This window comes from Sinohyriopsis cumingii, chromosome 10, assembly GCF_028554795.1.
Source record: "Sinohyriopsis cumingii isolate HCF-2022 chromosome 10, ASM2855479v2, whole genome shotgun sequence".
In the NCBI taxonomy this organism is placed as follows: domain Eukaryota; kingdom Metazoa; phylum Mollusca; class Bivalvia; order Unionida; family Unionidae; genus Sinohyriopsis; species Sinohyriopsis cumingii.
The window spans coordinates 21703236-21730027 of NC_142970.1; the positions used below are offsets into that span (position 1 = coordinate 21703236).

At 34.9% G+C, this 26792-nt stretch overlaps 1 protein-coding gene across 1 annotated transcript in view; it reads left to right on the top strand.

The window, feature by feature from the left end:
• Positions 1-3776: 3776 nt before the first annotated feature.
• LOC149789705 (uncharacterized) overlaps positions 3777-26792 on the top strand; it is a 92196-nt gene continuing 69180 nt past the window's right edge. Inside the window, exons 1-3 of the mRNA XM_089973099.1 lie at positions 3777-3801; positions 6951-7724; positions 11422-11510. Of these exons, the coding sequence (XP_089829225.1) occupies positions 3777-3801; positions 6951-7724; positions 11422-11510 (888 nt within the window). The remainder of the gene's footprint in view (positions 3802-6950; positions 7725-11421; positions 11511-26792) is intronic.

The following is a 26792-nucleotide window of genomic DNA, read 5'->3' on the forward strand; positions in this document are numbered from 1 at the left end:
GGATGTCGTGGGTTCGATCCCCGGCCGAGTCATACCAAAGACTTATAAAAATGGTACTTACAGCTGCCTCGCTTGGCGCTCAGCATTAAGAGGTTATTGTTAGAACTGGTCGGCCCGGTGGCAGGTTAATGTGACTGGGTGGGACATCGTGCTACATGTCTGCGGCATGATGCCCCAGTGCTGGACATCACTATAAACTGCCACATTGCAGACATCGTAGCGATATGACTGAAAAATTGTTAAAGCTACGTTAAAAATGCAAATCATATCACACACTAACGTGATGATATGAAATTTTATTATAATACTCGTGCTTTAATTAAAGAGTTTCTACCGGTGCATCAACTACTCTCATTCGACCGCTACCACCTTCAGGCAACATCGATTTATCGCTGAGTATAACCGCGATGATTGCTCGTTAGTAAGGAATACCAACAATATTCATGAACATTAGCTCTGAAATATATTTCAACAGCAGATTGTTTCGATAAATCAAGATGCTCCAATGAAAAGTATTATATTGGATACAAATTTGTAAAATCCAGCTATGATATTTGTAAACTGGTATCTACGTTATGGTCACGTCCCATAAACGTCATTAAACGGTGAAATGCGCGCGCCACATGATTATGTTGAAAATTTAATAATATATCCTCAGCTGGTTCTTATTGTCCGTTTATTCTCAACGAGACCCCGGTAACGCCCAGTTTGTCAAATATCATATCAGATCGATATTAATGACCTACTCGACCATTTTTTTGCAGTGCAACAACTGTATATCGTACCGCAGAAACACCCTGCCGTGATGCTATATGCCAAGTAAATAAACCCTGTACAGTACTTTGAACAACATCCGTGGTTACTGTTAAATATGATATTAATGATTTACCACCCTGATCTATGAATGACAATAATCGTTGTTCTTCTGCGATCGATGGGGTCATTACAGGCATCGACAGCGAGAGTTTTGATATATTTACTTTACCAGCAACATCACCAGCAGCAGCAAAATCTCGCCAGATTGCATCGTTATCATCACCTTTTCTTACGAGTACAACAGTGTGCTTAGCTCCAAAAATGACCTTTCTAACATTTCAACAAAATCCAAAGATGTGAGATGATGAAATCGCACATGAAAATCTTCTATTATTTCCTTTCATCATTGCTGTACGAGTTGCAAATCCCAAGTTGAAATTTGCGTTCATCGCTGTACCTACAAATTAGAATAAAATACTTGTGAGTAAGATTGGAAGGAATGTGGGACATTTGGTTTGAAATAAAATCACCGAAAATGCAAAGTATGATGATGAAATATCTGCATGATGTTTGTTTAATGGGAGATGTGGCTGTTAGACGCCACACGATAAGGATCATCCCGGAATGCCCGGATATAAAGTAGTTCCGGTTACCAAATAGCATGCAATTACACAATATGAGGTAATAAGAATGAAAGAATTAGAGTATAAATAGAAATTTGCACAAAAAAAAGAGATAAGAGAGGAATAACTTGCTATAACTTGATGGGAAATTTGGGGAAAAAACGATGACAACAATAACAAGCTATGTAACAAAAACGATGTTGGCATGTGGCCAAATTAATAATCAGGACGTGAATAAAAACCTAGGAACTATCTTAGAAACTGTCCAGGGGAACTGATGTCCGACGTGGGAAATGGGAGCTAGTTTACCGCACATTAGTGGTGGTTTCAGACAGTGCGCGGGCCGGTGCCCATCCCTAACCGGCGGGGGGGGGGGGGGCGGGGAAGAGGGGGTCTCTGGATAAGTTTCAGAATAACTTTTACATCTAATATATATATCTATTTTAATATACTTAAATATAATGAAAATTGCATGTACCGGATCAAAAAAACTCCGGAAGAAAGAGGCATATTATCTTGCCCGCTTAGGGGCGGTTCTAGCCAGTGCGTGGGCTGCGCCTCAACCTTTGTCTGCAGTTAATATAATAATATCTTATATTATTGTACACAAAACAACATATATAATGCACCTCCGGTATCTCTCTAAAACAAAACTAACAAATAACTTCACCACCCAACCCCCATCTAATAAACTTTAACTTCTGTCTCTTTTTCGTTATTGATTCTCTCTCTCCCTCTGTCTATCTCTCTCTCTCCATCTCCCTCTCTGTAATATAGGGACACAGAGAACTTACGGGCTGGATGATGTATGGAGCTTAGATACCACTATGTCACAAGAAAATTGAATAATTCCCCCCCCCCCCCAAAAAAAAATCAATAAAAACCAATCTAATTTAGCAGTGGAAGAAGAGAGGTAGATAATTTAACCTCTCGACTATCATTTTCTTGTCGAGTTGCAAACCCCAGAATAGCTTATTTTCTTTTTGAACATGTATAATGGAATAATTATGGAGATATAGATAAAAGTAGGAGCTAAATTTTGAGGTCTGATGTACTGTACCACTTCTTACAGTATGTGACACAGTGCCGTCTTAAGACATGGGCACACTGGGCAGTTGCCCAGGGCCTCACGCTTCTAGGGGCATCATTATGTGGGTGGGTTGTGCCGGTAGGGGGCCCCAGTGCATTGCTTTGCCCAGAGCCTACAATGCTGCTTAGACGGCACTGATGTGACCTAGATGCAACAATTCAATAATTACATCTGAAATGGATTACATATATATGTGTAATAGCAGTCAAAAGAATTACTCTTAAAATTACTGTCGAATTTCGACCTCCACAGCCATTTGCACTTTCTTTTCAGGGATATATATTACCACTGATATATTAAGGCTAAACTATATGGCGAAACGCATCCAATTATATTCTATCCAGAATTGATAACCTCCAGAAAAGGGCTTCCCGAAAAGTTCTGAAACTAACTATTATAACTCTCTCGCATGATTTGTTTTCACATTTACAATGGTTACCTATACATAAAACGCCTTTTTAATTTTACAGGAATCATATCTCTAATCTAATTGAACTAAGACCATCATATACTTAGCGTCATCTCCGAGCAACAACTAGCAACGATCTCCAGATTCTCTGGTCGAAAACCAACTATTATAATGGTTCTTCACTGTATCAGCGCGAACCTTTTGGAATTCCTTATCTCTGATGATGCGCAATTCAAATTGTTTTTGCTTCTTAAAAAAACCCAATAATGCCCCCCAAAAATCTTTCTTGATCGGTTGGAATGGCATATTAAAGCCTCCCAATATAAAACTTTATCATTGTATCCAGAAATAAAATGTCCATGTTTTTATTCGATGTATGTACATACTAGGCCGATAAATCAGCCCCTCACCCATTACGATATTGATTGGTAGTTTAGCTATAGTCCATCGCATGAACACAAATCATAGGGCTGTAGTTGGCTGGTTGATTGATCAGACTATGTATATACGACTTCGGATATTTAAAATGTGTATACATGTGTATAGTATATTGTTCATTTATGTAGCTGTTGACCAGTATAGTTAAACATATGAATTCATTTTCAATCTGTGAGTATGTGTGCGATTATACCAGAGTGTAAGTGTCTTTTTTAAAATAACAAGTTAAATAAATTGAGGACCACGTGGCAGATGGGTCTTTCGCGGCCAAGTACGTTATTCTCGTTAAATTATTATTATTATTATTATTATTATTATTAAAGACTAATATCTTCGGTATACTATTATTTTTATTATTATTAAAACATAATATCAAGTATGATAATCACCTCTCAATCGGTGTAGGAGTTCCGGTGACAAGAACAGACAAATGAAAGAATGGCGGAAATGATTAATCACCATGGAAAATATTCGTCTGTTTAATGGTAAAAGCTTACTGACATTTAATTTGCGACATGAAAAAATTATTTGGAGAGAATAACAATGATGATGATGACGACGACGACGATGATGATGATGATGATCACCATCATCATCACCATCATCATCATCAAACTCTTAATCAATGAGGTCTATAGGGCTTCGGGGATTATGGTTGATTCTAAATAAAGTACCTCTTTACTCGAGACTGACACATAAAGAAAATACCAGATATGCGGTAAGTCGGGATGAACGAAATGTTTTATAGCATATAGTGATATTTGCAGCATGATCATCAATATGGCATACAGACGCACAAATATCACCCCAAATACCCTAAACTTCTTGAGCTGCTGGAAACATCTGGTTTTATAAAGCCGGTATCAAGTGGAAAGTATAACAAAATGTATTTTCTTGTTTGGCTAAACTACATTTTAAATAAAAGTGTATTTTGAACATTTTTTTTTTTAAAACGCAGTCATGCTCAATATCAGCCAGAATGTTAAAATGTGCCTTGCCAGACGAGTTAAAATGTGCCTTGCCAGACGAGTTAAAATGGACCTTGCCATGCGAGTTAAAATGGGCCTAAAAAGCAATGCATACGAGATGAAGTTTATTCGGGACTAACATACATACATACATACATACATACATACATGTATGTATGTAAGCATCCTTTCAAAGATATTACTCAGTATATTACTCAGTATATATTGCAAAGATATGACTCAGAAAGAAGATGCGACGTATGAAGAAAGCGATTCTAGTATAAGCTCGAATACCACAGTAAAAGGCAGGACGCGATAAATGGCATGACGAGATAATAGGACATCGTAGTATCAATTGTATCAACTTTCACACTGACCTGTAATTTCTAAGTTATGTGAAGGACATTACACATACACGTTCAGGTGATGAAGCAAATGAAAAATGTGTTCGCTTGTTTACAAATTTCCTTCGCGGTTTCAAGTGATTCGAAGAAGCTCTTTTTACCTAAATTTGGACATTTTTATTTTAAGCTTCAATTTAAATGATAAAGTCGAAGTTTTGTATTTAGTACTGTGCAATATATTGCGAAAAATTTTATCTATACATGGACAGATTATAATTTGGGGTAAGAACAGTTGGTTCAGTTATAAGGCTTACCTAGATAGAACAATTCCAGCATAAAGGTTTTGTTTAATTTTTTACAATTATGTCCAAATTAAATTTTGCGCAACTTACAACTGGAATTACGGATATGAATGTTTACGCCTTTTTTTTTCAAAGCGTACGTGTAAAAATGTATAAAATGTAGCGTAGCTGCAGAACGAGCTACTGGCAAAAGATATTTTAAAATGTAATTTGAATCTGAAAATTCTCTCTCCAAAAAGAAACTTGCACTGTGCACTTGCACCTATCAAAGAGTTGCAGTGATGTTACGTAAACATATAAGGGAATTTTTTTAAGAAAAAGGTATTACTTAACTTTAGTGAAACAAACGTCGTCATCAACACATGAAAGTTGAAGGTAAAATCCTTCTGAAACCCTTCGGTTTATCTTGCTTTATAAACTTAATCATAATTAATATTTTTCATTGTAAAATGTAAACAAATCCGTAAATGTTAGACCAGCCTGGATTCAGTCTCTATATTTGAAAGCTTACGATGTATTTTTGTTGTATATTATATAGTAGCCTAATTTACCGATAAATGCAATCTTTAAAACACAAACCTGTGTAATCCGTTTTCCGCTATGTTTGTGTGACATTTTCGTTGTTCCCAGAGAGTGATTTAGTAGGCGGAGTTTGTGTAATATGGTTGAAGACACGCGCTCCTTCAAAACTCGATACTCAAACTCTGCCAGAATAAATCGCTACCGCTGTTTTGACCCCTGTGTCATGTAAACTGTACTACATCGGGCTTCGCGGTTTTGTACATAAGTATGTTTCTCAATGTTGCATGTTTCCGACAGCGTTCTAGTCAGTGCAGACATCAAAATCCAAGGCAGGCATCCCAGTGTAAGAAAATGCAGCAGACACGTAAATGAATGAAGACGTTTATTAACACAGACTTTCATTGAAATATTCAGGGTAGTACATACATATAGGTTAACGACTAAATGTTGAATATGTCAGGGAAATATCATATGACTGATTTATTATCATTATTATTATTATTATTATTATTATTTAATTTAGTTTATCATCCTCCCTTTTCTTTCTCAGTTTCTGTAAGGCAAGCGCTAATATTGTTAAACAATTTTTCCAAGAATGAAGGAACTATCATTAACCAGCATTATATTCTTTATACATTCACAGAAAAATTCAACGCAGATTTTTCTTTGCAATTTCAAATTTTTAAAAAATGTATGTTGCCATCCTTTTATAGTCATACGCCGTCGAAGCGACCTTAACTTTAGAAGGTTTTGTTTAAAATGAAATCTAAATAACTATTTTTAATTTAGCGGCCGACCAATTTAAAAAAAAAATTCTACCCATTATAACCAACATCCAGTATTATGCCTTTGCAAAATAGGTAGTCTACCAGTGCATTTTCTCATTTTGACTCCAATCCCCCACCCCCTTTTTGTGAGGATGTCCCTTTTCTGTGCACAATGCCTACGTGGATGACAACATTTTCTATATGCCTTTCAAGCAATGGCTCAGGAGAAAAATTAATTAATGTAAGGATGTACCCCAGATACAATTTTGACTGCATGCATTAATTTGGCTTTTCATGCCCAACAAGCGTGTATTTAGCTGTAAAACCAGGGATCACATTGTTTTCCAAGTTATGACGGAGGAGCAAGGATGAACCCTGTCATACAACTATTATGTCTTAATAGCTTTCTGGTTATGACACGTGTGCTAACATGTTCCTGCATGCTTGGAGGGCGGGGTAGGTTGGAAATTAAGTCGCCGAGTCAAAGTAAGTTACATTTTTCAGTTTGTCATTCCATGCATATTAAGTGGATATATGGTCATTGGTTGATTTCATGTTAAGTACCTTGTGTTTAGGAAAGGTGTAATTATTTGTTGTATGTATTTAATACAACACCTTCTTCAATTGATAGAGAGACAAATGTACAAGTCATTTCATGTTTTAATATAATTATATATGTTTAATTTTTTGTGTAGATATGTACTAATGTTTATATCACTTTATTTCCACAGCCAACGAGTTGCCCTACTACAGCTCTATTGTCATCTGCCAAGACAAGATTGTCGTACTTGACGACAAGACGTGCAAAGTCCAGATCCATCAACTCCATGATGGAAAATTACTGGCATCTTCAGATATACTGGAGTCAGAACCACGTGACATGTGTCTGATGGACGCCATGACAATTTGTGTCCTTCATAGAGACGGTCTGTTAAAAATGATATCCATTAAGCCTCCATACATGTCACGTGACATTAAAACGAACAGACATCTACTGGGAGTATTGGATAGATATTATGGTGTTGCTAGATTGAATGACAGTCTTGTTGTCAGTGGTGTCAAACAGGGCACGATGTATTGGTGTGTTGTGTCACTTGTCGACGGACATGTTGAAACAATTCACCAGATTTCTGAAGGGGACGGATGGAGTAGAGTGACAACAAAAGACAACATTGTTTATGTATTGTGTCAGGCTAGTGTTAAATCCTCTATTACTGGTGTATATGGATTCGACATTTTGAATCCCAGTCAATGTAAATATACATACAAACATGAACGTCTACAAAGGCCGACATCAATTGTTGTAAATGAAGACGGGGATATTTTCGTATGTACTGGATTCCTTGATTACTTTATTCATCAACTTACAGCTTCATGTCAACTTGTCGCCATTTTCACACAGGGGATTCCACGGAATCTCTATGCCATATTCTGGGACAATGGACGTCTGTATGGTACATGTATTGGGAGTAGTAACATTACTGTATTTCGCCAGGAGTATCGAGGTAATTCATATTTCTTATATTTTACTGACATTAAATACTTTTAATGACGTCATAAATAAAATTACATACTTCATGTATTGACAGTTCTCAAAGATTTCATTCAAATTTAGAAAACAAAATGTCAACATGAGTTTCGTCACGCCCAGTTGTCATGCTGAAATGAAGTTATATATAAATAAAACAGCATTTTGTTGTTATAAAATTTGTATTATGTTCACTTTAATGGTGTTAAGTAGTTTAAATGTATTTGTACTATTTATTTATAATATATTCATTTACATGTAAATACAAATAACAATTCTTAAAAGCACAATTTATGAACAACTGAAGGACGACGACATTTTGTACCGAGTTTATCCACCAGAAATCGCTTTCATTCCAAGCGCGTGCCATTCAGTCTGGTTTAATCTGGATTACAAAGATGGATGTTGGATATCTTTATTCTTGTTGTACACAGTATTTCTTGACATGATTATAGATCGTATAGCAAATAATATTTATTTTTTACCCATGTCTACAAATGGTCCCTTGCTTAAACAATTAATTTGTATTGATTTATACCACAATATAACAGGAAAAAATAAATAAATAAATAAATAAATAAATAAATAAATAACGTCGATCAGTGGTATATTATCGGTTAAATAAACTGATTTTGAAACCAAAGGAAGGATATATAATCAAATAGATGCTTCAATAACATCACGTTTTCAGGAAAAACTAACAATATTTGCAATATACACATCTTTATATAATTCCAGATACACGTTATTTTCTTTACTAGTACGACCTAATATTTACGTGGACGAGTGCATGTTTTGCCAGGCAGTTGGGATAATGTTTGTCGTTTTAGATAAATAATTCCTTTTATATCCGTAACAGTAGGAATTCTGTACATTTTACTAACAAATGGTGTTAGAAATTATAGGAATACACACAAGACAACCCTGCTAGAGCCGAATGATGTCCAGGACTGACAGTTTTTTGTTCCCCTCCCCCGTTTTAATTTATTGAAATCTGTAGTTTGGTATACTGTATATTGAAATCATCCATGAATTTTGAACTTTTTCATCTTATTATATTTTGTATAAAATAATCTGTTTCTGTGTGCATCGGAAATTGTGAAGTAATAGTTGATACTTTATACACGTTACATTACTTAAGAAAATTTGAAGCTTCTGGTTTTTAAAAAAATGCAATATATGTTTCTAAGGTAATTTAGCTGTATGATGCAAACAATGAGCGTTTAATTTTCAAAAGAACAAGAATAAATTTTATCAAGCTAGATGCAAGCAATTTTTTAAACCCTCTTACATAAGCACCAAATAATTTTGCAGTGGGGTAGTAAAAAAAAATCTTCTGAAGAAAAGGAGAGAAGGAAGGAAGGAAGAAAGAAAATGTTTACCCCACCTACTTTTTATAGATTTTATACTGACTTAAGTTTGAAAAGGTGGCGAATAAATTTGTAAAAATAAAACAAACCTAGTTAAATGAAATAAGTCTGACTTTTATGTTAGTGTGTTCATTTTTGTGAACTATTTAGATTGAGCCCAGTGGTCTCAAGGTCTTCTTGAGTACGACACTCAAGCTATTTCAAGAAACACACACACACACACACATATTTCATTAGGTCAAATATTAAGTCATGTTATTAAGGAAAATCGTCTATGTATAAAATACGTACTGGATATCCGTGTTGGAGCCAACTGACTTCAGTCAGGTTAATATTTTAAATTGATACATCAAATTAGCAATTTGTGTGAATTTTTCTATGACGTTTGGCTATTGTTCTTTTTGTATATATTTATTTAATTAAATCATTAGCGGGGTATATAGGGATATATAGAGAAGAGTAAGTTTTGTACTCTCCCTCCAACCAGAGAACTATCATATCATTTTTGAGTGGGGTGACAAAAAAAAAGGTTATGAAGGAAAAAGAAGAAAGAAAAGAATATCCACCCCAGACATTTATACAGATTTAACTTACTTATTTATTAAATTTGAAAATCTGAGGAATAAGTTTATGAAAATAAAACAAACATAATTAAATGTAATATTGTAAAATTCAGTACGTCTGTTGTTAAGTTGATTTTTATTGCATGTAATTGTGGTTGAGTCCAGTTGCCTCAAATCTTGTTGAGCAAGGCATTCAAGCTATTGCATAACACCCCCAACCCACACACATGGTGATTGTGAGATGCTATAAATACTTTTGGTCATAAGAGCCCCTACCCCTCTTGTGAAAATCAATTTTTTCCAGATTTTATTATAATCTTGTTTAGTACAGATTTTAATAAATACCTCATTCAAAATTCAGTATCTTGGTGGTATTGCTAATAAACTGGGACAGTTATTCCTTTGCTCTATGAAGTCACAAAGCTTTAGAAGTACTAATGAGAGATAAAATAAAACAACCCATCATTGAGGAGACATCAATATTGATTGGACAGGGAAATATAAGTACTTCATACATGCATGTCTTATAGTTTACCGCACTGTGTATTGGTAGGTCACATCCAATATGACACATATCAGAATACAGAATGTATGAAGTGTCTTATGAATTGTTGATACAGATTTAATACTATTCAGGAAGTGTTACTTTTAAATCAGGGTCTATTATACAGTAGAACTGTAAAATTAGGGGGAGAGGTGAATTCCCTCACTATTTAAAAGTGGAGGAGACATTTTATAAATATCACAGGTTGTAAATGAAGACATAAAAGTGAAGCTGGAAAATAATGTCCTTGTATTTCATTTTGTCAATTGTTTGTGTGAATTTTGTTACTGCAGTCTACTGGTATATTTATAGATCAGAAGATGTTATGGGGTGGCCCATTTTTCATCATCTGATTCTCTTCTTAAACTTCATAGAGAATTACCATGAACATTTACTGACACATGCATGCCTAAATATAGTCGATCTTAAATGAAAATATTGCCATTTGGATATTCAACATTGCTACCACAATGGCCTTCTCGAAATTCTCAATGGATGATCATATAAATATGGGATTTTCACTGAAACACATGGAATGCGAATTTGGTTGGAAATAAAATATAATGGCATCCAATAATCATGTAGCCATTTTGGTGACCACCATCTAAATCTTTTTCAACCTAGTTACAAGTGTAATTTTTGTACTCTCCCCTCCCCAAACAAGAAAACCATGGTATAATTTTCAAGTGGGGTGGTGAAATAGGTTGCAAGGGAATAGGAAGAAAGAAAAGAATATCTACCCCTTTCAATAAATTTTACTTATTGACTTAAATTTGAAAACGTGAGGATTAATTTGATGAAAATAAAACAAACATAATTAAATTAAATATTGTAAGATTAAGTCCGACTGCTGTTAATTTGGATTTTATTACATGTAATCGGGGTTGAGCCCAGCAGTCTTAAATTTTATTGTACAAGACATTCAAACGATTTAAAGGCACCCCCACCCATCCGTCCACGTGGTCATTCTGAGAGGCTTTCAATACTTAGCAGGTTAAACAAGACATAACAGTCTTATCTTGAATTTCCTAAAATACTTTTGGCCAGTAGAACCCCTGCCGTCTTATGAAAATTGAATTGTTCCTAGACATATATTACTGTAAACTTTAGTTTGTACAGATTTTAATAAATACCTCATTCACATTCATTGTTTTGCTGTATCGCTAATTAGCTGGGACAAATTTTCTTTTCCTTTAGGAAGTCATATAGCTTCAGAAGTCCTAGTGAGCGATGAACGAAGACATCCTGTCATCGAGGAGACAGCCATACAGAAAGGACAGGGAAATGTAAGTACTTCTTACATGTGTTTCATATAGTTTACCACACTATACTAGTAATTCGTTTCCAGTATTACTCTATCACAATACAGAACTTCTGCCTTTTAATACTATTTAGGCATTTTTTTCTTTTAAATCAGGGTCTATTATACAGTAGAACTGAAAAGTTAGGGGAAGAGGTAATTTCCCTCACTATTTGAAAGTCAGGCAATATTTGATAAAAATAACACTGGTTGTAAATGAAGAGAAAGATGGAGCTGGAAAAAAGACCTTACTTGAATTTCATTTGGTGAATTTTTGGTGATATTTTATATAGCAGTCTCCTGGCATATTTATAGACATTACGATTCTATGGGCTATCCCTTTTTCCATCATTCGATGCTATTCCTAAACTTCATAGAGAATTGCCATGAAAATTTACTGACACGTTCATGCCAAGATGTCGTTGATCTTAGTGATAGGAATCGGACAGAACTTTACAATTGATAATCAGTTCCACTTAACCAGCTGGTAATCGATTATAATTGGTTACTAACAGCAAATTAAAATGTTTGTTTGTTATACAGTTATACCTCTGATCAAGAGTTCCAGATGTTAATAAATGTACAGGAGTAATCTCCTTTAATGACATGTATACTTTAACCTGTTAATAATGCTACATTTTTCTATTTTGTTTTTAGTTTTGTTCTATAACTTTGTTAAATAAATGCAACTTGTTATGGCTGATCAATCATATGTAACTTAAATAATGTAGCAATCCCCCCCAAATCCTTTCATTCATATGTGATGTGTCTATAACTTAAAATATAGAAGGGCATGGTTTTCATATTTGTCATTGTTTACAAATGCTACAAATGATTCTACATTTAAACTGAAAACAATCTTCAAAAGGTGTTTAAATTAACTCAACAATTTACCATCTTGATCATATAATCATGTCATTATGTTCCTAAGCATGAAATTTTGCACCTGTGGAATATGCCGTGGTTTTATATTTATATTTCTAGAGGGAATTAATAATTCAGATCAACTTTACTGGCTGGGAGTTTTACTAGCCTTTGTGCTTTGTATACAACTTAAATGAAGTAGTCTTCCTTCACACAAACGATTAGAGTGTATCTCAATTGATTATCTTATTAGTTTGCTCAAGCAACTGATGTTCGGTTATAACTGATAATCGGAACAACACTAGTAAATCGTAAATAAAAGCATTGCGACTTGGATATCCAATGTTGCCACCACAATTGTCACCTGGAAATTCGGAATGGATGATCATGTCACCATGATATTTTCACTAAAACACTTGCAATGTCAATTTGGTCGGAGATTAGAATGGCATCCGATAAACATGTTGCCATTTTGGCGGTCACCATCTCAATATTGTTGGTACTCCTTATAAACTGAAAGTTATATAAAATACTTGTTGTTTCCTCTGATTTTTTCCCACATCTTAGATTATGTTTAATATGTGTTTGTGTATGGGTCAGAATGCATTGTACATTGAAAACTTGGAATTCACATAAACCACATTTGGGTAGCTGCTTACTAATAAGCCTGACAAAATGAAATGTCCTTACATTCTTCTTCAGTGGTAAAAATCAATTGGAAGTTAATTCATCTTCTCAAAAATTACAAATAAAACTCGTGTTGACAAAATTTGACCTAGTAATCTCTAGTTTTCTTTGTTGGTCAATTGAATCTAGTGGCCTATACATCTATTAAATCAGAGGTCCAATTTACATGCAATAGCAACAGAAGTCTCCTTCCCAATGGTGTGGTACAACACGTCAAAATTATTAAATAAAAGTCATGTTTGTGAAAAACAAAACACATGAGTTTCAATATTTATCCCAAGAACAACCACAAACCTGCTGCTGTCACAGCAAGGAAGGAAAATAATGTATACTGTAGAGAGGGTTTTGTTTGCAACAGATTCATGTTTTAATCATTTTATTTATCCAAAACAAAAACCATGCTAATTATATGCAATTTACGACATGCTTGCTTTATGCTTTCTTATGCACCTTTTGGCTTTTAATCACCCTCCGTTTCATGCTAACCTGGTTTGTAACAGAACTGCATAGTGAGTGGTATCTGTTCCATGTTCCATATAAGCCATTGGCCAGGAAACCTACTACAGGACCTGTGGGTTCAGGTTAGAGGAAGACTTAATTGGTTTGGTTTGTGGGTTTTAATATCATTTTTCAGTAATGATAGTATATACGTCCTGACCAGTATATTTGGAGGAGGAATAACATAGAACGCTACCAACAAGCTTGTTCGCACCCTAAATTGACTGAGACAAAACCAATTCATGAAGAGGTGAAATGTGTGAGTGATCTCTAAAGGTGAGAGCATTAGACCACTCAGCGACCCATGGCTCCAGGAAAGGGGTACAATGTGGAACAGATTATGTGGCTAAATGGGGCCCCAAGAGGCAGAGTGGTCTACAGCGCTCACCATTAACTCTGTCTGCGTCTGGTAGAGTCTTGGGCTCGCCCGATGTGGGTACATGAGAAAGCTTGCCAGCAGCTTCATGGGTATATTAATGTTTCTTCATTGGACAATTGCTGAATTTGATAACTAATCAGTTCCTTTAAAACCTGGACTGTTACTTGGCCAATGGAGTCACTTCTGATTAGTTTAAACATTTTCATGTGCTCGATGCCCTTAATTCGCAGACGGTTTTGGAGGTTTTATCTGTTGTGGGATTTATATCATATCTGTTCTGGTTTATTGGGCATTCACATTTGAAATGAGATGGATCAACACAAATAAAACGGACCTTATGGCATGATTGGTAACTCTGCCTTTCACCATGTGACCCATCTGGGTAACTTTGTTTACTTTGTGACAATTATCAAACTTGCCTTATGTTGGTTTCTATGAACTTGGCTGAGAACTCTGTATTAAATTATCAGTATGTTTCTTTATCTCTTATTGTATAACTTCCCTCAGCTTATCCAAATCAACCAAATCTGTCTTTGAACTTTCTTCTCAGTATTGCCTTTGTCAACTCTTGCAGATTCTTGCATGTTTTTATTAAAGAATGTATTCTTGTTCTTCCCTGCTGCCCTTGCAACTATTTTCTCAGTAGATTGATTTTCATCTTTAGTCTCGAGACTACCATCTTCATCAGTATCTGAACCCCCGTATTGTTTGATTGCTCGTGTTTCACTCTTCTTGTTTCTTTTCTTACATGTTTCTTGAAGGTTTACTATTTGAAAGATGGCATCATCTGTCTTTCGGCTCTTTATATATGGTACTCAAAGTGAAAGGGAGCTTTAATATATACCATCCTGTCAAGGAAACTTCTCAGTAAATCTTGTCTGGTCTGTTCATAACGCTTGACATTCACCTTGTCATATATCCTCTTCAATTCAGCGGCATACTCTACAGCAGTCTCATATTTCTGATCTCTGTGACTAACAGGGTGCCATGTGTTTTTGCAATTTCAATAATCCTATTTTGACGTTAATTCTTTGTGTAATGCTTCATAATTTGCATGTAGTCTGTGAGACAATTGTCCATACACAAATTCACATGCAGCAGCTTGTAAGATTGGAAGCAATTCATTTAATTTTTCATCTGATGTCAACCTCTGACAATTGGCAACTTCATGAAATCGGGTTTGTGCTTTCCCTCGCTTTTCAACCTTTTAATGCTGATGTGATTATTTTCACTAGATGTGTAGATCGATTCACTATCACTTTCTGATGACAGACTTCCCACCAGAATATTCCTTTGGACAGGTCTTGACACTTTTGTGCTTATCTGTGGATTGACTTGCCTCCTTTGGTGTAAAGAAATTATTCTCATCACCTTGTCCAAAATTATCAACAGGTATGTGATAATGATATGTAGTCTTTTGTACTTTTAATTTTCCCCTCATCAGCATTAATTCTCTACAAAGCTGCTTGCAGCTCATTTGCAACACCAATTAAAGTGTTTTCTACTTCTTTTCCATTGCTTTCATAGCTCTGGCTAAGTAAGTCCAAATTCTGGAAAGCAGTGTCCGTAGACTATTTCTCACGAAAGTCTCAACATTGTTTGCATCTCTAACCCTAGGTATAACAGCAGTATCACTAATAATCCAATATAATGTTGCTCTTGGATTTCATAGACTGCTATGATGACCCAACACACATTCCCTAGCAGGCATCACAGTGTCCATTATAGCTGTAGCTTAGAAAGTAGGATTGTTACCAACGCCAACTGTACTTTGAGCAAAATGGTCGTCTCTGCAACTTGTATCCACCATAATTTTACTCATGCCATTGATCATCCAGTTCACTCTTTCAGAACTTGTTTCACATGGCCTATTTCCTTGATGGGTACGGGAGGTTGTCTACATCATCTTCTTGGAAATCTCTTTCAGTAACTCAGTTTCTAAAATTACTTTTAAAATATTTCCTTATATAAAACCCATGAATGTTTTGTTCTCATATCCTGCCATAGGTACACTTTTATTCTAACGCTAACGCTTGGAGACGTAAATTCATATCCCAGGATTTGAATCAAAGTGGCAATTCCCGCCTGTAACGGATTAGAGAAATCATTTGCATGTAGTGAATTTACTTGTTACTTCCCTTTCCCCTTATCTGAAATAGACTATAATTAAATCAGTTTGATTTAGTACAAGTTTAAATGCTAGTAAATTTAATATATTTACCTGTAATTGTGCTTTCTGACCTAAAATGGGGATGCTTCCTTAAGATAAATATCAGACCATCCTCCCAATTCCGCCAAGCTTCTAGCTTATATACCCTACAAAATCCCGTAAGGCATAAGGAATTTGCGGAATTTATTCAGAATTCTGTGGAAAAACCACCGCGAAAAATATTACCTCTACTATAGACTTTAAGAAAATAAGAATATTTCATGAAGAACAACGTAATTTTTACATCAACTTAATACATATTCATTAAATAATAATTACCGCACATGGAGCACAATTTCTTTGCGGAGAAATACAAAACGAAAGCATTCTACAAAACCTTTTTGAAAGCACGAATAAAAAACGAGTGATGACCCGGAAGTCAACCCAAGCGAAATCACTGCATTGGACTAAGGTCAAACATCGCATTAGACTAATGAATAGCTAGGAAAATAATTACCAACAGTAGGCTCAAAACAATAAACAAAACCAGAATTATATAATAAATACATGCATTTATAACACTAGAGTTGGATGCATTCACTGCCAACGAATATTTTTGTCTCATTGTTCTTAAAAACGGGCTCATCACAGCGCAACCCCCGACCCCGCCCCGTAACACTGTTGTCAACATCCTAAATGCTGGCTATATTGTTACACTATAATTGTTATTTAGGTCTACAATCGTGTAATTGCTGAACTACAGGTCAGTTACAAAAGCAAAATTAAATGTGTTTTTTTTAAAATCCAAACAAATATAAATTGAGAAAAGAATACATATTGATTTTAACTGCCAGGTATTAGACTAATAATATAGGAATTAACATAGAATAAATAATAAAGCTAAGTTTCCAATAAGAAAACTGGAAATGATTTTACTTGGTATACTTTGGGATTCAGAATTGGTTTCAATTACAAATAATTTAATTGTAATTGAACATCACCAATATGGTGCAATTGTAATTGAACGATCATAACTTTGAGTAATTGAAATTGTAATTGTGACTGACATCTGCAAGCACATCCTAATTGCTATTTGACAAAAGTAATTGAACCCATGTGTAATCTGTACAGACATCTACGACAGTGCTACTGTTAATAAGAGGACCCCGCTGAACACAGAAAACTATTATTTGAACAGCTTAAAAATATATACTTATAACTGCTGGTTTGGGCATGTTAAGTCATCACACGAGTTTATTATTGGTATATTTCAGGGTGCAAGTACAGTAAGAGTTTATTTTAACCCGATACAGATGCAACTTCACGGTGCTGTTCTAGTCCACATGACATGTGTACCACAAGACATTTTGCAGTGTCAAGCAAATATTGCATTTTTGTCAGCTAAGTTGCTGGTGTACAAGGACGTTATGATACTTAATCAGATCATCCTTTCTAGGACGTTTGCACAATGTTGTAGCCAATAAAACATGTACAAAATTGTATTTAGACATGTTTTAGTAATTTAGCCAAGTCTGTGTAATGACTGAAATCTTATATCCAAGAAATATAGTCAAGGATTAATGGAATGAAACATTGTTTGAAGTCACTGAATCAAACATGGAACTTCAAAGCCGAGTTAAAAGCATTGTAATTTGTACTGTAAATGCCTAAAGGCATTGCATCCATGTACACAATACCACCATTTTGAAATTGTATTTCTACTCTTCATGAATGGATGGAAATTATTAACTTGGGATTTTCACTTGAAGACTTCTTATGATATATGTTTGGTTCTAAATGAAAGTGAAACATAGGAGACCTCCAATATGGCTCCAAGACAGCCATCTTGAAAATCTTTATATTCCTTAATTGTGACTGCTGCGGTGGCCTAGTTGTTAGAGCATCCGTCTTGGTTGCGGGAGGTCGTGGGTTCGACCCCTGGACAATTCATACCAATGACTTACAAAAATGGTACTAACATCTGCCACGCTTGGTGCTCAGCATTAAGAGATTAGTGTCAGGACTGGTTGGCCTGGTGTCAGGATAACGTGACTGGGTGGAACATGATGCTACATGTCTGCGGCATGATGCCCCAGTGCTAGACATCACTGTAAACTGCCACACTGTAAACATCATAGCGATATGACTGACAGATTGTTAAAGCTACGTTAAAAATCCTAATCACACACACTCCTTAAAATTGAAAGTAACATTGACATGGGTTTACACTAAAAGATGTCTTATGGTATTTAGTTTTTTTCTAAATAAAACTGATTCCAATTTTAAATCCAGTATGGTTGCCAAATGATATTACCTTGGTTTCGTATAAATTACTTATGGTCATTAAAGCAGCAGTCCTTTGAATGACACTGATTTTGCATCTGAATGGCAATGTGAAACAAAACCCCAGTGTTGCTTCCAGTATAGTCTGTTTTTGTATTATAACCTATCTGATCTTGAAAATTATACAGGATTTTCAGACTTTCCGGAACTTCACGATGATTCTAACTTTCCGGAACTTCACGATGATTCTAACAATAGGTATCTTCTCAGTGATTTTGTCATGAAGATATTCAAAGAAGTATTTTGTTTGGAATTTACAAATTCAGTCATAAAGACAGAAATATAATTCCAAGCTAATATGCTCTTAAAATAAGTAATATAAAAGAGTGAAAGCAACAACCTTTGTATAATTTAACAAATAGTTTATTTCCCTAGAATACAAAGTGAAAAACGAGAAGAATGAAACTACAAGTCCTAGTAATACAACTTATGAATGAAATGGAGTTCAGATCCCGATGAGATCAAAACTGGATGGCAATTATATCTGTTATGGTCAACAGATTGCTGATATGTCAATAATCTCTTGCCGAATCACATACATATTACTCCAGGTTTGAATTCAGTATACATTCCAGTGAACGTATTTATTCAAGAATTTTTTCAGAGCACTTTTGTCTTTCTGAAGTTCAAGCTTTCTTAACTCTAATTCCATTTGTATATTAATTGCAATTCTTTTATGTTTATGTTATAATCTGATACATACTTACTGACCGAAACCAAAGCACTTTTATCCAAATCATTCTTTTCCACCAAATATTGAACCACAATATTTTTTCTTGCTTCATTAAAGAACTTTTTGCCTCAGAAAGATTATATTCTCTATCAAGTTGAATCAATTCATCTTTTTTCAAACAGTTTAACTACTGCTGAGTGGGATTTGAAATAAAGATCTCAAATTTTGATGACATTTGGAAAAAAATGTGCTGAATTCACTATAGATTTCTAAAATGTGAAATAATACTTGGGATATAAAAAATAAATTCAAAAACATTGGGAATTTAACTTTTAAAAACAAACTTTTCAGAAAAACCTTTTAGTAAAATTTGTATCCCAAGGACGATAACCCAATTCTCTGTTACGAGCCTATGCTCTTAACATACGTAACACAAAAGAGTGAAAACAATAAGTTTTGTAAAATTTAACAATTAATTTATTTTCCTAGAAAATAAAATGAAAAACGATAAAAAAGAAATTACGATATTGCAAATTAAATCCAAAAATAAACCAAGAATTAAAAACACAAGTCCCAGTAATAAAAGTCCTGAATGAAACTAAGTTCAATTCTCAATGAGATCAAAATTGGATGGTGATGTCTCTTATAGTCAGCAAACTGATGTGTCAACAGACTCTTGCTGAATCACATAAAGATTATTCTACGTTTGAATTCAGCATAAATTCCAGTGAACGTCTTTATCCCAGAATTGTATCACTCGAATTCAATAATTTGAAGAAAATAAAATTCAACCCTCACTAGTCACAATATAACATAACTTACAGTGCTAGATGTTAAAGCATCATCATCAGTACCGTAGTCTGTTACACTGTTGGAGCATCGCACAAGACCAAACGACCAGCTTCCTCCATTCCTCTTGATTTTACATCTTTCTGAGTGAGTCACTCAATGTCATGCCTGTCCAATTTTGAACGTTATCTTCCCAGATATTTCTTTGCTTGCCTCTCTCTCTTTCTTTATCCTTGTACAGTGCCTTGTGGGATTGTCTTTGCAAGTCCTGACGATTGTGAGATGTGCCCATACTACTGCAGCTTACGTTTTGTCAAAGTGATCAGGAGGTCATTCTGAGGTCCAGGGGCTTCTCTGATCCACTGTCATATTTCTTCATTGGTGACACAGTCTTTGTATGTGATGCCGAGGGTCTTTCGGAAACATCTCATATGTGTGGCCTGTATCCTTTCCTGTAAGTCAGATGTTATGGTCCATGGTTCGCACACATAGAGAAATATCGAGATCACCAGTGAATGCATCGGTCTGACTTTTGTACTGAGTGTGATGTTCTTATCGTTCCAGATGGGCTTCAGTTTTATCAGCGCTGCTGTTGTCTGTGCAATCCTGGAGGGTACTTCAGGCTTCAATCCTTCATCTGTTACACTTGCCCTCAAATACTATGGACTGGTTCTAGCTTCGTACATTGGACCCATAATTTAGTGCTGATGTCCATGGTGTTACTAGTCATCATTTTGGTCTTATCTACCCTGATGTCTATGCCATAGGCTGCAGACGTTTCGTCAAGTCTCTCTACTAAGCTTGCTAATTCTTTCTCATTTCCGACTAGTCCATCAATGCTGTCGGCAAAACGTAAGCGAGTGACTGTTCTGCCTCTGATGCTTACTGTTCCTTCTTACGTTTCAAATGCGTCAGGCATGATTTTCTCCAGAAAGATGTTGAATAGTGTGGGAGAGAGCAGACAGCCTTGTCTGACTCCAACTGTCATTCTGAGCCAGTCCTCTATGCTGCCGTTGAAGCATACTGCACTGGTTGCCTTGTCATGGAGGTGCTATATTAATATGATGACGTTGCCATTGATGTTCTACAGTCTCAGAGTCACCCACAAGGACACCCTGTCAAATGCATTCTTGAAATTAACAAAGACATGATACAGATCTTGCTGGTGCTGGAGGTACTTCTCACACAATAATCTGAGGTTGAAGATCTGCTCTATTGTGCTGCACACTGCTCTGAAACCTTCCTGCTCCTCGGTAATGATCTTTGCAGTCTATGGCTTTAGTCTGTTCAGCAGTATCCTCAGCATTACATTGCATGGATGGCTTATAAGACTGATAGTGGCTTTGACACTTTTGATCATGTTCCCTTTGTTGGAGAGGGTGATGATCAGTGATTGAGTCCACAGCGATGGCCATACTCCTTTTTGCCAGATATTGTTGCAGATGTTTGTTAGGGTGTAAATAACTGCTTCTCCCCCACCTTGGATCAGTTCTGCTGGGACAGATGTTAAAGCACAACTAGTAAAATTCTCTGTCATAAGATAATAAGTTCTCTGCTTGACCTCAGCTCACATTCGCATTTTCTACAAACAAACATTACCTAATGGACAATAACGTATTATCATGATTTGTGTTTGCTCTAACCATTAAGCTACAGGAGTGGTAAATAATAATAATAATACTAATAATAATAATAATAATAATAATAATAATGAATAATGTTGGATGTTATATATAATAACTTATCAGGTACATCTCTACAGTTTCTAAAGTTTCATGAATTCATATTCCATATAACAAATTGGCCTATTTGTAAATAGTTAATACTCGGAGATAATTTAATACTTAAGATAAATACGTTAAAGTACATATACCTAAACTCGAAATTCACACGAAAATTTCATCCACTTTAGTAATGATAAATTAATGTATATTTATCCCTGTCCATTATTTGATGATTGGGTACCTTATCTACAAAAATAAAAATAATCAGGAAACCATAATTTTGAATCAACATTTTTCTTTGTTTTATGTTTCCTTATCTTTTGTTATATGGCTAATCCAGCATAGATTTCTTGGTTCATACTCATTTTCCTTTATGCATGATTCTGTTTGTCTGGACGCCTTGTCTTTTTCTCCTTTAAATCAATAAGTGACCTTTTGCCCAAAGGTCTGTTAAGTGTTTTAAAACTGTTGTCCCCATGACTGCATCTGGTATTGAAACTGGACTAACATCAATATCTTATTCACTTTCTAAGACTGATTAATTTAATTATTCTATATCGCTACCATTAAACTCTACAAATTCGCTCACATATCAACCTGAATCCATCTTTGTTTATCTTAACTACACACATTTCGTAAGGTGCAGAAAAGCCCTTTCCAGTATGTCTAAATTTAACATATTACGTTTCAGGCTTTTATCAAAATATTGAGTAAACAGCCATCTTGTTGGTTATGATAATTAAAAATGTGTAATATTTCTACCTGTTGACTTATCAACGTTTACTTAACATACCAGCAATGGGGTATACATCTACGACGTACTAGGTATCTAAATAGTGCATTTTACGCATGCGTACGTCACTGGGAAGTCAACAAGCATTATCGACACCGCATACAAGCAGCATTTGGGTTGAAGAGTTATTTACAGGATGATAGACATGTGTTGGGGGAAATTTTAACTCAGACTGATTAGCTAGATAGCACGCATGTGCAAATATTGTGGTGAACGAAGCATGGAATTGTGTTAGACCAACAAGTTGTTCTCCACCTTGTTTTGTTTGACTGGCGGCGGAACAGTCAAACAAAATCAAATAAAGGTGGAGAACAACTTGTTTGTCTAGGAATTATGTGCATTCCAATCAGTCAGCCAATTCAAAACGACCTTGCCATTGGTGACCTTGCGAGTTGATTACAAATCCTGTGAGTTGAAATCAACGAAATTCATACAATAAATGGAGACAACGTCTGTAATGACAACCTTACCTGAATATATAGATGCAGTCTTTGACTGCTTTAGCAGGTACTTTTAGTTGACACTCTTGCATTGTTGTACAAAAAAGATAAAAGGGGAGCGAGCGTTTAGATTTATCAGTCGTCATCGCCAGTACCAAAATATCTGATCAGTACTGGACATATAACAATCAATTTTACTATACGTTATCTACATTTGTTTGTCAGTACTGACCTTTCCACTATGTGACAATCAATGCCAATCATATGTTAATCTAAAATACCTTCAGAAATGATATAACGGTGAAGTTCTCGTCGAAGGTCGACCTTATCTTTTTTGAGATGCTCGACTGTCAACAGAGCAACATGTAGACAGTACACGGATTTCACTTCTGGGTCATCACGAAGGCCGTATTACTCACTGTGCACTGTACTCAGAATACACACTTACAACAACACCATGGGTTCATTTTATCAAGAATAAACAATTAACTTTATATTCCTAAAAATTGCATAAATAAAACTCTTCTATCACCACCAAAATGAGAGAGGAAAATATGTTCAAAAAATAGACTAGAACTACATTCGTGGGGGTACTGAAGTGGAAGTACTAATTATGACCCGAACCCTGACAGGACTCATTTATTATGAAAATGTTATTCAAACTTTTATATTTGCATGCTACACCAATTTCAACTTTATATATGAAGTCTTTTTGAATTTCCTTGCAAACAAAACATGTGACACCTGACAGAAAGTATGTAGTGCTGGTGTTCCACAGAGTGAAAGTTTTGGTCCAAGTGCTCTTGAGAAACCAAAACTAATTTGCTATATCTTCCTTAATTATAGGAATTTGTAATGCAGTAAAACCCTAAATGCAATACAAAATAAGTCCTGTCTGAAAATATGTTTAAAATTAACAAATATTAATACATTAAAATATAATGGCAATTTAAATAAACATTTAAATTTTAAGACTAAATTTAATTAAAAACTTAAATTTTCATACAAATTTTAAAACACATTTTGACAAATGTTAGACTGCATAGTTGACTTATAAATGATATTTAAAACAAATGGTTGTTTGGGTCTGTACAACTGACAACATTTTTTCCAGGGGTGGTAAAGCAACATAGCTCACAGTGATTTTGGCAGAATATGCCTGTCCAGATGCATATAGGTGTACACACTAAAGAAACAATGACAGGTGCTATGTTCCGCATTTATTGTGTCAGGAACTTAGGCAGTTGTTTCCATAACTAATAGCACATTCATACTTAAAGTTCTGATGGGACCACTATCATGTTTTAAGGCAAACATTCATTACATTTCAATGTTGATAGCTACAAGAGGTGAAAATAGGATAGGAAAATAGTTTCTAGGGAGGCTCTACCTTACCGAAAAGTGGTGTTGATCTTTCTCGTAAAGACCTACGCCATGTCGTTGAGGTGCTATATATCAGTCTGGTGATATGAACTAATCTTGGTCACTTCTGGCAGTACACTGCACATGCCCTTATGAGACCTTGCTATCACCACCGGAATAGTGGATAACTTCCAGTCTGATCCAAGTCTAACACTTGTTCCAGATAACATTAAGGATGCAAGCATGGGGCAAAATATTAAACCTGACAGAGTGACATTCAGAAATGTGAAGCAATGGCCATGTATTAAAGAGACAAATTTATCCTAAAAATGTGAGGTTTCTAGAAGCATATTTAGCCATTTACAGGTCAAATAACTAATCAGGTAGACAATATAACATAAAGTTTAAGACAATGTTGGGGCGGTGAGGTTTGATCATTGATGCTAACATTAGTACATACAAGTATACAGGAAATTCAAGTGACAATGTACTAAATTATAATATATAGCTATAATCATCCAAATGTGGTCACACAGATCAACTATAGGTGCCAATAAATCCTATATCATCAACTAAATATGAAATTCTGATCCTCAAAATTTGTAAACAAGAAAGGAAATTTGCATGTGTGGGACATATACAATGTACTTGTTAAGATCAAATGTGCAAACATAATTCAGATTATCTGTATGTACAGTTATAATGCATTTTTAAGAATGTTGGTTACCAATTATTAAGCTCATTGATTCAGTGGAATCAGATATCAGCTGGTGCTTCAATACCGCACACTGTCAAAGTACTAGATTAAAATATGTTACATACATAGGCATATTCATGATGAAAATAACATTTTGGGATATTTTCAGTGCAGACAGCCAGAAATGTGCCTTACAGATTCACTATAGTACAATGTCAGGCTATATGATGTAATGAATGTGAACTTTTGATCCCAAACGTTATAAAATAGACGGATATTTGTTCATGTGGGATATGTAACCATGTTAGGATCAGTTGTACAAAGTTAAATTCATATAAACTGTTTGAATATTTCTTATGCAATCTTTAGAGTGTCAGTTAACAAATGTTATTAGCAATTCATAATGCATAAAGCAAGATGGCTAATTAGAATTCCCATAACATCACATAGGCGACAATGCCGCACTACACCATTCAATATCTTAACCAAACAGAATAATAAAACGGAATGCATTTTGTGTTCAACTTAAATTTTTTAGCTGTTTTCTTACAGTCAAGGGTACATATACCTGACGAAAGCATATTTTATCCCTTTGACCTGTATTTCATTTTCAGACAGTTTAAAATGATTTAGTAGAGAACTTGAGTAGGTTCTAGTATAAAGTTTTCATCTCTGTCCTCTCACTAAATACCTTATAACTATGTTTATAAACAATCACTGAAGACTAAACAAGCATATATGTGTTGCTCAGAAAGTGACCCCATGATAAACACATAAATTAACTGCTTAGACCCCTAATAAATAGTCTGAATGGCCAATACAAAATATAATTTTGTCTTTGTGTAGTTTAAATGAATGTCTCATTTTGACTTACAAAGAATTTTCTCTGACAAAATGTGACAAATATCCAACATTGGAGCTTGTATATGGTGTTAGAATATATACATGCTGATAACATTTATAGTATTCCAAAAATATATATGTGCATTTGGGGGGATTGTTTTTACCTTTTTTTATTTTTAAATTTCATTCAAATTTTTAAATAAAAACTAATTTGTTACATTTAATTTCATTTTTATATTTTTAAAATCAATATACATATTGTATTCAAATTTCATGTGTCTATCAATAATAATAAAGATTTTATACCAATTTAAACTTTACTCCAATACTACTCTGACAGGACATAGGACAGATATAACTTTACTATATGTCATCTACATTTGTTTCTCAGTTCTGACCTTTCCACTGTGTGACAATCAATGCAAATCATTTTTTAATCTAAAATACCTACAAAGATGACCACACGGTGAAGTTCTCGTTAAAGGTTGACCTGCTCATTTTTGAGATGCTGGACTGTCAACAGAGCAACATGTAAACAGAACATAGAGTTCACTTCCGGATCATCACCAAGGCCTTATTACTCACTGTGCACTGTCGCCAAAATACGCATAGACAACAATACCCTGAGCTCATATTATCAAGAATAAACAGTTACCTGTAAATCCCTATGAAAAAATGCATAAATAAAACTCTTCTATCACCACCAAAATGAGAGAGGAAAAACTGTTCTAAAAATAGACTAGAGCTAATTGTGACCCGATTCCTACTATAATAACAGCCTGTGACTCTGAAATCAGCTGAATGGAGTATGCATAGAATCATAACGGTATATCATGTGAATAAACATTAAATTGGAGAACATGTATTTCAGTATGACGGCTGCCTACTAGGTACAGAGTACAATATAGGGTTGTAAAAGGGACCTTTGTTCATGAATATCATTGTTAAATTAATAATGTGATAACATTGTAAGCCATGTTATGGAACGAAATGCCACACGTATTCGGTAGTTCTTGAGCTCATTTTA